The following is a 16,271-nucleotide window of genomic DNA, read 5'->3' on the forward strand; positions in this document are numbered from 1 at the left end:
ACACCAACTTCAAACAGCTGAAAATCCAATATTATATTTCACAGCGGTTTAGATTATACAATGATTCTCTACACTATACATTGCTTGTTTTGTCACATAAACTGAAATTAGACAAATTATTTGAATGTTTGCAACCAGGAAATGGCAGAAAGATTCCTGCATATTGCACCTTTAACTATTTAGCAGTCTTATGGCTTGGGGGTAGAATCTGTTCAGGGTTCTGTTGGTTTCAGACTTGGTGCATCGGCACCGCTTGCCGTGCGGTAGCAGAGAGAACAGTCTATGACTCGGGTGGCTGGAATCTTTAAAACATTTTAGGCCTTTCCTCTGACATCGCCTGGTATAGAGGTCCTGGATGGCAGGGAGCTCGGACCTATAATGATGTTCTGGCCACATTTCATAAAATATCTTAAAGCTAAGTTCATCATTAAGACTTTGGAAGGAGCATCGTTAAATCTCTGAGTGGTTTCCCAAAACCATCGTTACTCAAGTTTTTCTTAAAAACACTTGTTAAATAACGACTGCTTCAGACCACTTGGAGAACAGTTAAGTGCAACGTTAGATGCTTTTTTTGCCCATCCACGTCACTTTATACAAAGATCTCCGCCAAACATAAAATCCAGATGTTTATCTGTCTTTCTATGACCTCTGATAACTTCACAACAAATGTTTCAACAAATACAAAGTTGCAAATTTCTTTGCAATTGTTGCTAACAAGCAAAGGATACAAATATGATTAAATGAAAACCGAGATAACTGTATTAGAAATATGAATACAGTATAGGCTATAATTATATTAAAATATATTTCATGTTATGCTGAAAAATATATATAAACGCAACAGACAAAGTGTTGGTCCCATGTTTCATGAGCTAAGATCCCAGAAAAAGCTTATATCTCTCAAATGTTGTGCACAAATTTGTTACATCCCTGTTAGTGAGCATTTCTCATTTGCCAAGACAATTTTTTTTTAACGAATTTTAATTTAAAAAATGTATACCTTTTTAGAAGGCCCTCTGGGTTCCCCACTGGATGGCAGTCACAGACTTAATGCACCTCATAAATGTAATTCAAGTCACAAATATGTACAATGCAGGTCACAAATGTCATCTGTGGAGTCACAAATGTTGTCACGTTCACAAAAACATATTTGACCACATTTGGTTGCATTGTATATTTGCACAACAACACGTATTTTGTTTGTGACTAGCTACTTATATATTTTAAACATGTTGATGGAAATCTATCCCACTACTGTTACCACTGGATGGGTCTACAATCCTTCAAAGTTTCATCAAACTCCTACAATAACAATTGAGTGGATATGATAACTTAAGAGCTGTTCTGGTGGACATGAAATGTTATTAGGTCTGCGGGGTTTCGCTTCTACACAAACAGTTATGACGCGTAAGGGGAGGGTTTACCGGAAGATTACGTGAGTAAAAAAAAATCCATGAACGGACTTTCCATGAGAAGTGGCACACATTTTACAGTAAATCAAAGATTCTGGCTTCGTCTCTTCCTCTCTAAATAAATGTAATTTTCTGTTTTCTTTATGTCATCATGGAGATAAACAAGTGAGGGGAAGATAGGTAAAACAATGCATGACAATTTCAATTGAGTCTAAAGTGCCACCAATTATTAATGATAATATTATAGCAATTCTCGCTATATGAGCCACATTACAATTCCCACCAAGAACATGAATGATATCGTAGCTACATTATTCTACATTCAAGAATTTGCTAATCGACTGCTTAAGTAAAGATGTTCTAATAAATAACCTGTTGAGTCTGGGGACTGGTTCGGAGCACGAGTTTACGGTAAATTATGACGAAGGGAGAGTAGGACCTTTGCGTAGCTCTTATTGGTTGCTGTTACAGGGGGTGGAGTGTAATGTGCGATACAAAATATATCAATCCGAAGTAGTTCGTAGATTGAATCAGTGACTGACTGAATTGGAAGATACAAGTTGTGTTATAGCAAGGTGATACAGTGGGCAACGTGAACTTTCGAGTGTGTTTATAGGACTTTTCATTCCACTCTTTTCCCAAGTTTACAGCACTTTTTGTTGAAGAAACTGTCAAGAGAAACATGCACAAAGTGTTCCTCGTGTTGTTTTTATTTGCCTCCGTCTACTCTGAGTCGGTAAGTAATGTTCGCTAGCTAACAGAACACCGGGTAACCTTAATTCAGCTACCGTTAGTTATAGCTAGTTTAACGTTACTCACTTTTACTTTATCTTGTGATCGTTTTAGTTTACTTAGCCTAACTAACTTTACCACGTTGTTTTTGTGTAGCTAACCTTACTACTTCAGCTGGCTACAGCCAAGACAATGCTAACGTTAGCGACTGTAGCTGTTAATCGGCTAGTTAGCTATCTACTTAGTTAGCTAAGTTAACGTTAGCCAACAACACATGATGGTTATTGAGAAGTGTTTTCGACCTGGTTAATGTAATGGTAATTAAGGTAACTACTGTTTTAGCTAGCTGTTAAACTGTTTACACAATGTAGATTGCTGTGTTTTGTAAAACAGTCTTAACTTTAACTAGCTAATTGTGTTTAGTCAGCTAGCTGGATAACTAGCTACAGTACAGCTAACGTTACCTACCTAGCAAAGTCAGCTAAATGGCCAAAATTATTATCTAAAGAGTAAGGCATATGGTTTGTGGCCCCTGGCCTCCATCGTAAGTGAAAGCAATGGTGTTTAAATTGTGATAGTTATATCTAGCTAGTCAGACAAACGTAGCTAAATTCATTTCTGGTGTGAGGGGGAATGATAATCATGCAAGTGACAACCCATCACATGTAGCTCAAAGAGGGCAAGCTAGATTTAAGCCATAAAGCCCGGGGGGTGGGGTGGTATAGCCAATATACCTTGGCAAATGGCTGTTCTTATGCAACGTGGTGTGCCTGGATACAGCCCTTAGCCGTCGTATATTGGTATATTACCACAACCCCCTGAGGTGCCTTATTGCTATTATAAACTGGTTACCAACGTAATTAGCGCAGTAAAAATACATGTTTTGTCATACAGGTGGTATACGGTCTGATATACCACGCTCTCAGCCAATCAGCATTCAGGGATCGAACCACCCAGTTTATAAGAAACTTTTTCTAGGGACACCAATATTTAGTTGAGCTCTTGTAATTTGACCATTACTGTTGACCTATTTCCATTTTACTATATTCAATTACAGCAGTTAATAGATGTTTAATTGCTGATCAGTTGCCAAATAAAGACTGCAATCAATTATCAAATTAAACAAACACTTCATGTAACATGGCTCAACACTATCATTGTTTAGACTCAATTCAGTATGCCTAATGCAGTGTGGTTGTCATTTTTGGACAGTTGGTTTGATAACTTTTGGAAGTGGATTATTATTATTTGTATTAACCTTTATTTAACTAGGCAAGTCAGTTAAGAACAAATTCTTATTTACAATGACTGCCTTCCCTGGGCAAACCTTAACCGGGCGATGCTGGGCCAATTATGTGCCGCCCTATGGGACTCCCAATCACGGGCTGTTGTAATGCAGCCTGGAATCAAACCAGGGTCTGTAGTGATGGCTCTAGCACTGAGATGCAGTGCCTTAGATCGCTGCGCCACTTCGGAGTCCAAATTAAGCAAACGTGCACATACCAGGATGTAGGTGTACTTCCTTGTGCTATTTTATGTAATCTGACAACATCAGAGAATTGCGTGACAGTGTCCAGTCCTGTCGGCTTAATTGTCAGATGTCGGGAAGGGGATGAAACAGAATGGTTATAGGCTAACTAGACACCATCCAGTGAGACTGACTGGGCTACATGGAGGCAATATGCTAATGCACTGCTCAGCAGACCCTGCCCTAAGGATAGGTGCTTATTGTCAAATCTAGTCTTTTGAATACATAGATAAAGAACTGTAAAGGGCTAATGTGATTCTCCATTACCCTTTATGGGATAGGTACTGTTTGGGGTAGCAAGAATAATCTTCGACCAGTCTTAACTTGGCAATACTATATTCATCCTTGATTCAGTCGAACATGTCTTCAAAAATATCCAGTTGCAGGTGGTTCATTTACATTTTTGGAAATAAATGTTTTTCTCCGAAGTTATCCCAAAACATGTACGCCGCCATTTTGTCTATTTAAAATCTTTTCTCATTGATTGACACGAGGGTCCACCCCAAAGTACTGCATGTCATGAAGTTACATTTATAAATTAATATTGTCAAAGTCAGTTTTAAAAAAAACTTAATGGGTCTTAAGTGTTGGGTGTTGCAGTGGGTGTAGCCAATAGCAAGGTTGTATTGGTGCTAGCTAGGTACCAAGCTCAAGCTAGCTACCCCAGAAGTTGTGGTCGTACCAACGATGCTTTATTACCAATGTGGTATTGTAAACACATCGTTCGTGGCCGGTGTTTGCTTGTTTGCAGGCTTTGTACAGCTTTGACATTGCTACTGTGTCTTTTGACACTCAAAGACCCAAATGGCATTCCATAGTATGTATGTCGTGGGTGATGTTGCTATTAGCTTCACGACAGAACGGTTGATTGTCAAGGGCAATGATTTATTTTATCTTGGCTTTAATGGATTTGCGTTGTCTCGCTGAAATTGTTACTCTTTCAAATGACTGCTCGACTCGTTGACTGCTAGATCCACACAGCAGACATTGTGGGCTAGTTTAAGAGTGCTATGTGGCACATATAGTGCAACATTTTACGCGGCGCCATTACGTCATCTACCTACGTTATATAGGTATGCACATCAGCTTTGACATCGGGGTGTTAGGGAGACTGCATTTTTAGCTAAAATCGTCCGACTCCGATATGTTCACTCGTTTTTATATCGTGCATCCCTGATTATTACAGATGAGAATATTCTGATGGGTGAAAATATGATCACTTGAGAGAACAGCCTGAGATGAGGATCAGAGTGCAAGCTTTTTTTTTGTTGCTACATGCAGCCCATATGTTTTGATTTAAGACACACAAGGTTTATCATTCAGTTGTCAAATAACTCTACATCTAGCATATGGGATCACTTTCGCACTCGCTTCGTAATAGGAAACATTTCCTTTCTATTTTATTCAGTTATTTTTCTTACTATAAAATAATGGCACGGGACATATGGATATCTTGTCAGCTGAATGAACAAGCCTACTGCCTATGACATGGCTCATAGCCTGATAACTAACATACAGTAGACCAACTCATTCTGTTCTTCTGAAATACATTTCCCCCAAGGACTGGAGTTGCCCATCCCTGACTTAAGTCATGTATTTTCAAGTAGAGATGCCTCAAGACGCAACTACACCATCGCACTTATCTCTGTCTGCCCCACACAGATCGGACAAATAGACAGGCAGTGGATTATGGTCGTTATAGTTAATTACCACATTTTCCACGCTAGACTATGTTGCATATTGGCCTGTTAGAAACTACAATTCCCTACTGTATCACACAGTTCGGGGTTGATCTGATTTATACCATGAAAAACGGCACATTGAGCTCACGGGGAGAAACCGAATGAAATGGAAATGATTTAACCTTTTTGTTTAAAAAAGCGAAGAATATGGAGAACAAAACAGTTAAAAAAAACTTCTATTGACATGTGCCTTTTTGTTAAGTAAATCGAGTGTTAAATGAGATGAAAAGGAGGATTAAGGCTGCATTCTAATAAATCATTTTCCAGTTTAACGACAACAGGGCTCTGTTACAAGTTTTTCCAGTTGGGCCATTGTTTTGATAGCCTAGCCTACACCTCTGGGGAGAAGTTTCTAAATGTGGTAGCACACATTAAACAAGCTGGTCTCCACAATGAGGTTCCTAGTAGCCTAAGTTGAATCTGTTACATTCCTCAAAACCATGCAGAGGCTGCCCCTCTCATTTTCCCTTTTGTGTTTTCCTGTGGAATTTGACCTCTGTGGACCTTGAATGGCCCTCTTCAGGATTTGGACAGATCTAAATGGCCAGGGTACTTTCATTAGCCAAGCTTCCCAGCTAGTGGACTGCTTGCTTCTGCTTTCTCACCAAAAAAGTCCTCTGATCACTTGTGTGCCTGCCATTTTGTTATTACTTTGATGGCTACTTAGCCTAACTATGTCAAGCCTCATTCCTTTCATCCATCTTAAGTTTATGGGTGAATGTCTGTTTTTATTCTTAAGCTCATCAGGACTTCGAGCCGAAGAATGGAACAATGGGCCTATACCATTATGCACAGTACTTTGATGCATTTTCATTGTGTATTTTAATCAGTGCCATGTGTCATACCAATTGACCTCTATTTACATCAGTCTTTCCTTGTCAGCTTAACGAGCATCCCTTCTTACATTCTGTGGTTTATCATTCTAGTGTATTTTTGGCATAGCCTACCAGCAGAGCCCTGTTTTTCTAAGACACTAAAATTACTCTCTGGAGCTGACTTGGATGAAATGTTTTTTTTTTTTTTTTTTTTACATTTGTAATATGTCAGCAATGTTCTGTTTCTTGTTATCCATTCTGACTTAGGCCTACACACTATTTTCAGGCCTTTATCTGCTATCAAAATTATTCCTTTTGGCATTACTGGGCACATGGCTATTTTTGTTGGAATGCATGTTTTTAATTAAGCATGAGATCATTTTCACTAGAAGGAGCCTTTTTTCTTTCTTGGTGGGCTGAATTGAATGCCCAGGCTGTGGAGAGAACATAACACTTTCACCAGGATGTAGGCTAATAATGGTTTCTGCATTGCTGTCCATTGGGCTATAAAATCCCTTTAGAGTATGGAATGTTGGAACTGAAAGAAGGGGTTTTGTCTAGTGCTTGTGTGAAAAATTTCCCCTCTGGCAGTTGAATTGTCATTTAGCATATGTTGGGCTCAAGTAGTGCATTTATGGGTTGTTCTACTTGGAAAGATCTGGTGGTTTGTGGTCAAATACTGTATATAAATTTAGGTATTCACCAAACAAAATAGAATTTGAACCTTGTTTTCATTGGGAAAAGTACCATATAGGCCTGGTGAATGTGTATGACTAGAGGCGTGCCCTGATGTGCCAGTGAGATGAATTTGCTTCGAAACGCGATGAGGAAGTGAAGAAAATAGTCTCCTTTTGAGATCTGGAGTCTAAATCAGTCCCTGTAGCCATGTGGATGCCCATGTGAGTTTAAAGGGGCAATCAGAAGTTGCTATATTTTGTTTTTACTTATAAATGAATGATATGTACCCATTAATTCTTGAATAATAGCCTATTAATTCCTCATGAGCTTAGTTCAACTGTCGTACCCCATCAGAACCAAAAATATAAGCTTGTTTTACTGTTTGTAAACAAAGTAAATGTAAACGCACTAGCCTAAAAACATGGTTAAAACTATAAATTTGATATCATGGATGGTCAGTCCTTGCATCCATTGCTCTGTCTATGAATGAGTGGTTACATTTCACCAGTCCCATTGCCCAGCTTTTTACCAACACAGGGAGAGCACTTTGTTGTTTCAATTGTTGATTGCCACTTTAAATGGTGATGCATCGTACTTAGTTAAAATTCTGAGCATAGTCACGGAAGTGCTGAGGACATGAGTGCAAGCCCTACCTCAGTGCAAACACAAGGAGAAAATGGCTGCCTGTTTGAAGCTTCTGACGGCAACAATGGCATTCCCTGGTCTCCCTCAAATGTAATTTAGAGGGGATTAACTTCAAACCACACTATTTGAAACAGAATTTCAGAGCACGGTTAAACTGCTGGGGCCCCCCCACACCACGGTCAGTGAATTACCGTAGCAGCAATGCTTAAAATTAATTATTTCAAATGTGCCCAAGTTGCTTGCTTTTGTTCAATGGAATGGTGTAACATGTAATAATGCGTAACTTGATTTTATGCATGTTTTTGGGGGGAGGATAGAGAGAGGAACCACCTGGCTAAAAGAGGAACAAGGCTTCCAGTATCCCAGGCAGCCCTGAGCAGCCATCCAGAACAGTAAAAAAAAAAACTAGACCTCCCCCTCCTTTGCCTCTGAACAATGAATAATGCATGACTGTTTCATTAATCATAGACGGGGCATATATTTGCCGAGCCAGGTGTTATCCAACCGGCTGCATGTTTCTGGTGTCTTGTTCAGCAATCAGTGCTAACCCAACTTAGCGTGACGACATCTGACAAGGCCCAGTGTGCAAGAGGCCTAATACTTCAACCCCAAACACGTTCTGCCTAAATGTACTTCAGGAATCTTTTTTTGCACCTTGGCCCTGTTGCTTGTGTTTTAATTGGATCTGGCCATTCAATTGCTCTGCGGTTTAATCGCATTCACAGTGCTTACTCAGCAAATGGGAAATTAAATTAAGTGTGCTAATGTGATTAGCAAAAGTTGTCTTTCAATTATGTTAAATCCAATCAAGCCCATCATGATTAACTTAATTTTGGCTAGATTACATTAAAGGGATAGTTCAGGCATAATGTATTTTTACCTTACCTTGTCTGAAGGCCCATGGTAACAGAATCCACAATAATCCATTATTTACTTCTGGCTATAGCATTGTCCAAATTCTTTCATGTAAATGGCCAAACTAATGTTACCAATGATGCACCGCAAGCCCAAAGTTCCGCAAACACTTCAAACTAAGTTGGTCAAGTTTAAAGGAATTGTTTATGAGCAAAATGCCAATCATTTGTCACGAACTTCGTCATTCAACAAACTATTTCCCCATGTAGTCTCACAGCCGTTTCTGTTCGCTGTAACGTGGCCAATAAAGTTGTATTCCATCGGGTACCCAGAAGCGGATTGATTTACCAGAGCTGTGAAACTTCACCAGTGGCTTGATGGAATTAGAGTTAAGTTTGGTTGCTTCAATACTTTTAACATTTTTTGGGGGGGGAAGTTTCTGCCTGTAGTGCAGCTTTGCTAACATCTGTTTTGGCTGTTTTAGTCCTGAATCCTAACAATGATAACTAAATAATGGATTATTGTGGATTCTGTCACCATGAGCATTCAGCCACAACTCAAGGGTAACTTGACCCAAATATACATTTTGCCTGAACCATTCCTTTTTTAAGTGTTTGGTGGTTAAGGGAATGAAGGGGGAACTTGAGGTTTGAATGTCAAAGACGTGTGGTTTTTGTGGACCCTGTCACTGGTGACTAGTTCTGTGTCTGTTTTGAAAGGCCAACTTTAAGTGTAGGGTTAAACAGGAAAATGAGTGACTTCTTTACTTTAGTTGGTCACCTCCTGTCTTACCTTTTCTGTCAAAAAGATTAGTCAGAGGCCCACTCACTTCCTGTTAACTTGTGTGAACGTTTTTACCAAGGTTAAGCAGAAGTTTTAGGGGAACTTGCTGTACAAAGTTCAGTGGCACAGCTCGGGTAGGAAAAGTTGTACTGCAACTTCAGGAGTTTTTAAAATGTATTATATAACCCACAGTGTATGAGAATTAACCATTGTAGGTGACGGTAATTATTTAAGCAGATTTAATGTGTAAAATAGATTTCTGGTTCACTCTATACTGCAGTTGTTGGAATGTAGGCTTAGACTTTCTCCACAGTTGAAGTGTTTTTTTGAAAAGTAGCCGTACGCCAGCTGGGATCTCTTATTCTGCCTCTAAGTGCTGTGTTTGGGCCAGCAGGTGCGGGAGACTGAGACATGGATGCCCATGAAGACGACCCAAGCCGCGTCGCACGACGAGCCTGTTGCGTCTGGTGACGCCCCCAACGGCTCCGACTTTGGCTTCCTTGATGAGGAGCACGACACATTTGACAATGAGGATGAAACGGACGATGAAGACTTCTCTGGCTCTGGAGATGGAGGTTGGTGTTTGCAAAGATCTGCTAATTTGCTTTAAAAAGCTGATAACAAGTTAGAATATAATGAAATATTGTTTTCTTCTCTCTTCAGTAACTACTATTACAATCAAAAATGACAATGCCATGACAAAGGTAAGATTACTCATAATTAGCTATCATGTATGAAATGAGAGCCACGTTTCCTCTTTATAGTTCAAGTAGGTATAATTCTCTGTTTGTTGCTCGTAGCCTGACATGAACGACAACAAGATTCCAGACCTGGACATACCCCTGAGGTCCAAACCCACACCGAATGAGATTGAACTGGTCCAGAAGAACAATGAAGTGTCAGTGCGGGGTGCTCCCAAACCCGAGGAGTACCCATCAAACGTACTGATGGCCCATGCGGGGGAGGAGAGCATCTTCAGAAAAACAGAGGTCCTAGCAGGTGGGGCAGCAGCACACTTAAACTTTATTTTGGCTAGTCAAATTGTTATTATTGAACTTTGAAAAGGGTTAAATTATTTGGGGCGGCAGGGTAGCCTAGTGGTTAGAGCGTTGGGCTAGTAACCGGACGGTCGCCAGTTCAAATCCCCGAGCTGACAAGGTACTAATCAGTCTTTCTGCCCCTGAACATGCAGTTAACCCACTGTTCCTAGGCCATCATTGAAAATAAGAATTTGTTCTTAACTGACTTGCCTAGTTAAATAAAAATACATTTCAAAGCGATTCACTAAAGTATTTGTGGCAGTTCGATTTCACTGTACAGTTTCTTTTGTAGCTAATTGTAATTCCACTTTTGTTTCAGCTCTGATTGCTGGTGGAGCAGTGGGGCTGCTCTTTGCCGTCTTCCTCGTCCTTCTGCTCATCTATCGCATGAAGAAGAAGGACGAAGGCAGCTACGACCTGGGAAAGAAGCCCATTTACAAAAAGGCTCCGACAACGGAGATCTACGCCTAAAGCCCACCTTCGTCGGGCTCTCCAGTGCCTCTCGAAAGCAAACCTCTCCTCTTGCCTGCTTACTGTAAAGCTAGGAAGTCCCAGAGGGAGAAAATAACACCAAACAAACTGCTTTTCCTATTCCACCACAAGTTCTAAAGTGGTTCATTTGAAACGGAATCAACATTTTAACTGTCAGCCCCCCCCCTTTTTTCCCTACAGGAAAGATATTGGGTGAAATCTTGACTTTTCTCTCCCACACTCTGTTTTATGACACTAACAAGGTGCAATGACAACTTCACTCAGTGAGGTGACATGGTACAGATATTTATTTTCCTCCCCCTACTCTGAACCTTGGTACCCATACTGGTGCTACAGAAGTCTGTTACTGTAGCATTTTCTTTTACAATATTTAAAAAAATAATCCCTGTGTAGGGAAATCATGACGGGTTCTGTTTAGATTCAAATGTATTTTGTCAAACAGATTAAGTCTGAAGTGAATTCCAGATTGATGAAAATACCTTGATACATGCTACTCTATAAATATAGCAGGGGCCAAGCTTGATTCTCCAGGCTGTGTTTTATTTGGACAGTACAGAAATCAACATGCTTTTATTCCTAGGACAAATCGCTGTGTGAATACACCCACTCATCCACACACCACAATTATTTGTAAAAACAAGCAACACAACAACACATGATTGGTGCGCTCAGTTTGTCAGACCTCATCTCAGTGATTACAATGCTTGTAAACTAAGCTATTTGAACAGATTATGGTTTATCGCTGTTGACATAACACAATTATCACTGTACGTAGCCATTTTAATAAAATTATGAACTTTGAACTTAGCAATTTCTTGGCAGATGTTTATTTACCAAATATTTTATACTTTGTTTAACCTTACTGTAAATGCTTGGAATAATTGGTTTCTTCATGCCTAAGAAGTCGGGATGTATTGATTCACCGATACAGAGCGGCCCTGGTCCAAATGTTTGACAACCGTTCCAAATGTACAGTGGTATGCATCAGTCAGAAAATCACTAAATTGACAAAAAGCTATCCACCCGATAGGCGGGTGGTAGATGCCCAGTTTTCCTAATGGCTCAGCTCTGGTGCCTACATACACTAGACTTATACGATTTACACACGCGTCAGCTCGGAGACTCAGCTTATGAGCTGTATCGGCAGCAGATTTGAATTTAGAATGGGAAATGAATGTGTTTTATGTAACTAATGTTAGTGAACCGAATCGCATCGATTTGTTCCTCTAATTAAACTGAATCGTACTGACTCGTTTCAAACTAAAACACACAATTCCTGTATCATATCGGAGCCCAACTATCTAGATGCGTATTGAATCGTTGTGAAAGATCCACAGCCCTACTAAGAAGCCTATAGTGGGAAACACGTTTAACTACCAATGCTAGTACTAACTTTTTCTGTCCAATATTTTAGAGTACTTGTTCAATTTAACTATCAAATTGTATTGCCTTTCAGGTTGGGGCTTTTCCCCTCTTAGCTGTTGTATTTGATTTAAATGTTTTATACACTAGTTCAAGAAGCAAATAGTTTTAACAGTTTTTATTTTGTACATTTTTATGTTTTTCTTGACATTTTTAAGCCGTATATATTTATGTTTTGTAGAAGGATTGCTATGTAATTGTTCAGGGGAACTGAATTGAGCCATGTGTCATTTGCATGGGGAAAAATCTGCTGCTTTTGTCACAAGATATGTGAATCACCAATTGAGTGGAGAAGTCAATGAATCATTGATTTCTGCATGCATGTTCTGATTTATTTGGAAATAAAGCTATTTTTATGCACATTAACAAATGGTTGGATCAGTCTTTTCAGTATTCCGGTGACATTTACGATCTACACAAAGATCAGCATGAGGTGTAAAGTCTGCCAGCTCAGTCTGTCATAGAACTCTGCCTTGTTATCGTCCTGTATACATTACTCTTATTGTTGCTAATGCAGTTTAACCTGACTATCAACCCGACAATGTAATGGGGTTATTACACCAGAGCTTGCTTGCAATGTGTGCCGCACAGCCTGTACCCTGACGAGAACTTAACCATGATACTTCCCTGTACCTGTTATATCTTTTGAGTATATGAACAGGATGGGTAGAACACTAGCTGTTTTGAAGTCTACTGAAGAATGCGCTCACCCCCAACTGGTGCATGCTCTTCCCAGCAGCATAGTCTGTATCGTGAGACTTCACCATCCTGATACTTAACTTTAGTGTTATATTTTTTTTTGTACAGGACGGATGTCGACACTGATGTACTTCCACCACAGGACACTAGCTGTTCTATACGTCATAGGTTGGACTTTAGCTCTTCTACGAATTGTATTATCAATGATCTTTGCATGCTCTCTCAAATTATTTATTTTAATTTCATGTGTGCTGTGACTTGGCAATTTGCTGTGCTTAATTGTATTAACTTTTTTTTAAACCACCCTTCTGTAATTGGAGCATCCCCTAACTATGCTCTGCCTCTTTTTATAGCCTGTGGTGCACCTGTATTCGGGTCACTGGAGTGTAAGATGGAAGTTGTCGGTCCAAACTACAAAGGTCTGAGCTGTAGAGCTCTGGTTGGCGCAAGCACGTTGTGGTGTCCATCCTAAACAGTTGGCCCTGCGTTCAGGGTTGTCGGCTATTGTTTGTAGGTCTTGCTCAGTGTCACTCATGCTACCCCATGTTTGTGATGATGGTGGCTTCGCCAGATTTGTCATGTGTAATTTAATGCTCTTAGTGACGGTACATGATTTGAAGTCCTAGGTATTTGTCTGAGCCGTGCTCAAGTCACCATCCAGGTATTTAATTAACATTGCTATTTGTGTTTATGAAGTTTAAACAAAATTGCCTGTTTTAAATATTGTAACAGAAAAGATTAATAAAATATTTTTTTATAAAGCGTTACCTGGTCCATTGCATTGCTCATGATCCAGTATGTGGTCTGTCACGCACCCGTCTTCCACTGGTTAAGGTGTTCCTCATTAAACAGGAGCTGGCGTAGTCTGGTAGTTAAGCAATTTTAGGTAACCCTAGTTGGCAGGTTTTTGAAATAGATAAGACAACCCCAAACTGACCCATGTTCTTTCCTTGCTGCTGGATGGTCTTGAAAGGCACTCCAAACACACTGGATTGTGAGTAGCTGTGCTGACACCCAGACAGAATGAGTGGCACACCTGTTCCTGCTTCTGTGTGCTGCTGGAAAAAACAAAAGCTAGTGATGTCAAAAAGTGCAGACCTAACCCATTTCATAACCAACCAATCCCCCTCAATCTATTATCATTGGGTTTACTTGATAGCCACCTACACAAATAGCTAGCTAGAACAAAGTGTTAATAAGATAAATTCATTTAAAAAGATTAAAAGCAGTACAAATACAGTGCCTTGCGAAAGTATTCGGCCCCCTTGAACTTTGCGACCTTTTGCCACATTTCAGGCTTCAAACATAAAGATATAAAACTATTTTTTTGTGAAGAATCAACAAGTGGGACACAATCATGAAGTGGAACGACATTTATTGGATATTTCAAACTTTTTTAACAAATCAAAAACTGAAAAATTGGGCGTGCAAAATTATTCAGCCCCTTTACTTTCAGTGCAGCAAACTCTCTCCAGAAGTTCAGTGAGGATCTCTGAATGATCCAATGTTGACCTAAATGACTAATGATGATAAATACAATCCACCTGTGTGTAATCAAGTCTCCGTATAAATGCACCTGCACTGTGATAGTCTCAGAGGTCCGTCAAAGCGCAGAGAGCATCATGAAGAACAAGGAACACACCAGGCAGGTGCGAGATACTGTTGTGAAGAAGTTTAAAGCCGGATTTGGATACAAAAAGATTTCCCAAGCTTTAAACATCCCAAGGAGCACTGTGCAAGCGATAATATTGAAATGGAAGGAGTATCAGACCACTGCAAATCTACCAAGACCTGGCCGTCCCTCTAAACTTTCAGCTCATACAAGGAGAAGGCTGATCAGAGATGCAGCCAAAAGGCCCATGATCACTCTGGATGAACTGCAGAGATCTACAGCTGAGGTGGGAGACTCTGTCCATAGGACAACAATCAGTCATATATTGCACAAATCTGGCCTTTATGGAAGAGTGGCAAGAAGAAAGCCATTTCTTAAAGATATCCATAAAAAGGTTTGTTTAAAGTTTGCCACAGGCCACCTGGGAGACACACCAAACATGTGGAAGAAGGTGCTCTGGTCAGATGAAACCAAAATTTAACTTTTTGGCAACAATGCAAAACGTTATGTTTGGCATAAAAGCAACACAGCTGAACACACCATCCCCAGTGTCAAACATGGTGGTGGCAGCATCATGGTTTGGGCCTGCTTTTCTTCAGCAAGGACAGGGAAGATGGTTAAAATTGATGGGAAGATGGATGGAGCCAAATACAGGACCATTCTGGAAGAAAACCTGATGGAGTCTGCAAAAGACCTGAGACTGGGACGGAGATTTGTCTTCCAACAAGACAATGATCCAAAACACAAAGCAAAATCTACAATGGAATGGTTCAAAAATAAACATATCCAGGTGTTAGAATGGCCAAGTCAAAGTCCAGACCTGAATCCAATCGAGAATCTGTGGAAAGAACTGAAAACTGCTGTTCACAAATGCTCTCCATCCAACCTCATTGAGCTCGAGCTGTTTTGCAAGGAGGAATGGGAAAAAATTTCAGTCTCTCGATGTGCAAAACTGATAGAGACATACCCCAAGCGACTTACAGCTGTAATCGCAGCAAAAGGTGGCGCTACAAAGTATTAACTTAAGGGGGCTGAATAATTTTGCACGCCCAATTTTTCAGTTTTTGATTTGTTAAAAAAGTTTGAAATATCCAATAAATGTCGTTCCACTTCATGATTGTGTCCCACTTGTTGTTGATTCTTCACAAAAAAATACAGATTTATATCTTTGTTTGAAGCCTGAAATGTGGCAAAAGGTCGCAAAGTTCAAGGGGGCCGAATACTTTCGCAAGGCACTGTAAGTATTTCAAATAGTAACACCATTTATTACAAAGTTAACACATTCTGTTCATGATTATCTTGATTTGTAGAGGGGGTAAAAAATCAAGGGTGTAAGTTTGCATTAAACCCCCCAATATTAAAGCAAACATTTAACAACATGCTAAATTGTTATGGGAATTTCCAAAGGTCATACTGCAAGTCATATTGCGATGAAATCAATCAGTCCTAATCACTGAACCATTATATTATAATAAATATACAGGTAACTGACTAAAGGAAACACTTGAGTAAATGAGGGATAGAAAGTATATTGAATGTATGTGCTTCCACACAGGTGTGTTTGCTGAGTTAATTTAGCAATTAACATCCTGTCATGTACATCGCTTCGGAAAGTATTCAGACCACTTGACCTTTTCAACCTTTTGTTACGTTACAGCCTTAATCTAAAATATATATTTTTAAATCCTCCCCAATACACCATAAAACATATTTACATAAGTATTCAGACCCTTCGCTATGAGACTTCAAATTGAGCTCCGGTGCATCCTGTTTCCATTGATCATTCTTGAGATGTTTCTACAACTTGATTGGAGTC

General features: G+C 39.7%; 1 protein-coding gene across 1 annotated transcript; it reads left to right on the forward strand.

Moving 5' to 3' along the window:
- Positions 1-1,911: 1,911 nt before the first annotated feature.
- Positions 1,912-12,510, forward strand: sdc4 (syndecan 4). Its single transcript, XM_021609100.2, has 5 exons — positions 1,912-2,148; positions 9,585-9,765; positions 9,854-9,894; positions 9,991-10,189; positions 10,550-12,510. The coding sequence occupies exons 1-5, from the start codon at positions 2,095-2,097 to the stop codon at positions 10,699-10,701; spliced, it is 627 nt and encodes a 208-aa protein (XP_021464775.1). The 5' UTR covers positions 1,912-2,094; the 3' UTR covers positions 10,702-12,510.
- Positions 12,511-16,271: the final 3,761 nt, after the last annotated feature.

Source organism: Oncorhynchus mykiss, chromosome 7, assembly GCF_013265735.2.
Source record: "Oncorhynchus mykiss isolate Arlee chromosome 7, USDA_OmykA_1.1, whole genome shotgun sequence".
Taxonomy (NCBI): domain Eukaryota; kingdom Metazoa; phylum Chordata; class Actinopteri; order Salmoniformes; family Salmonidae; genus Oncorhynchus; species Oncorhynchus mykiss.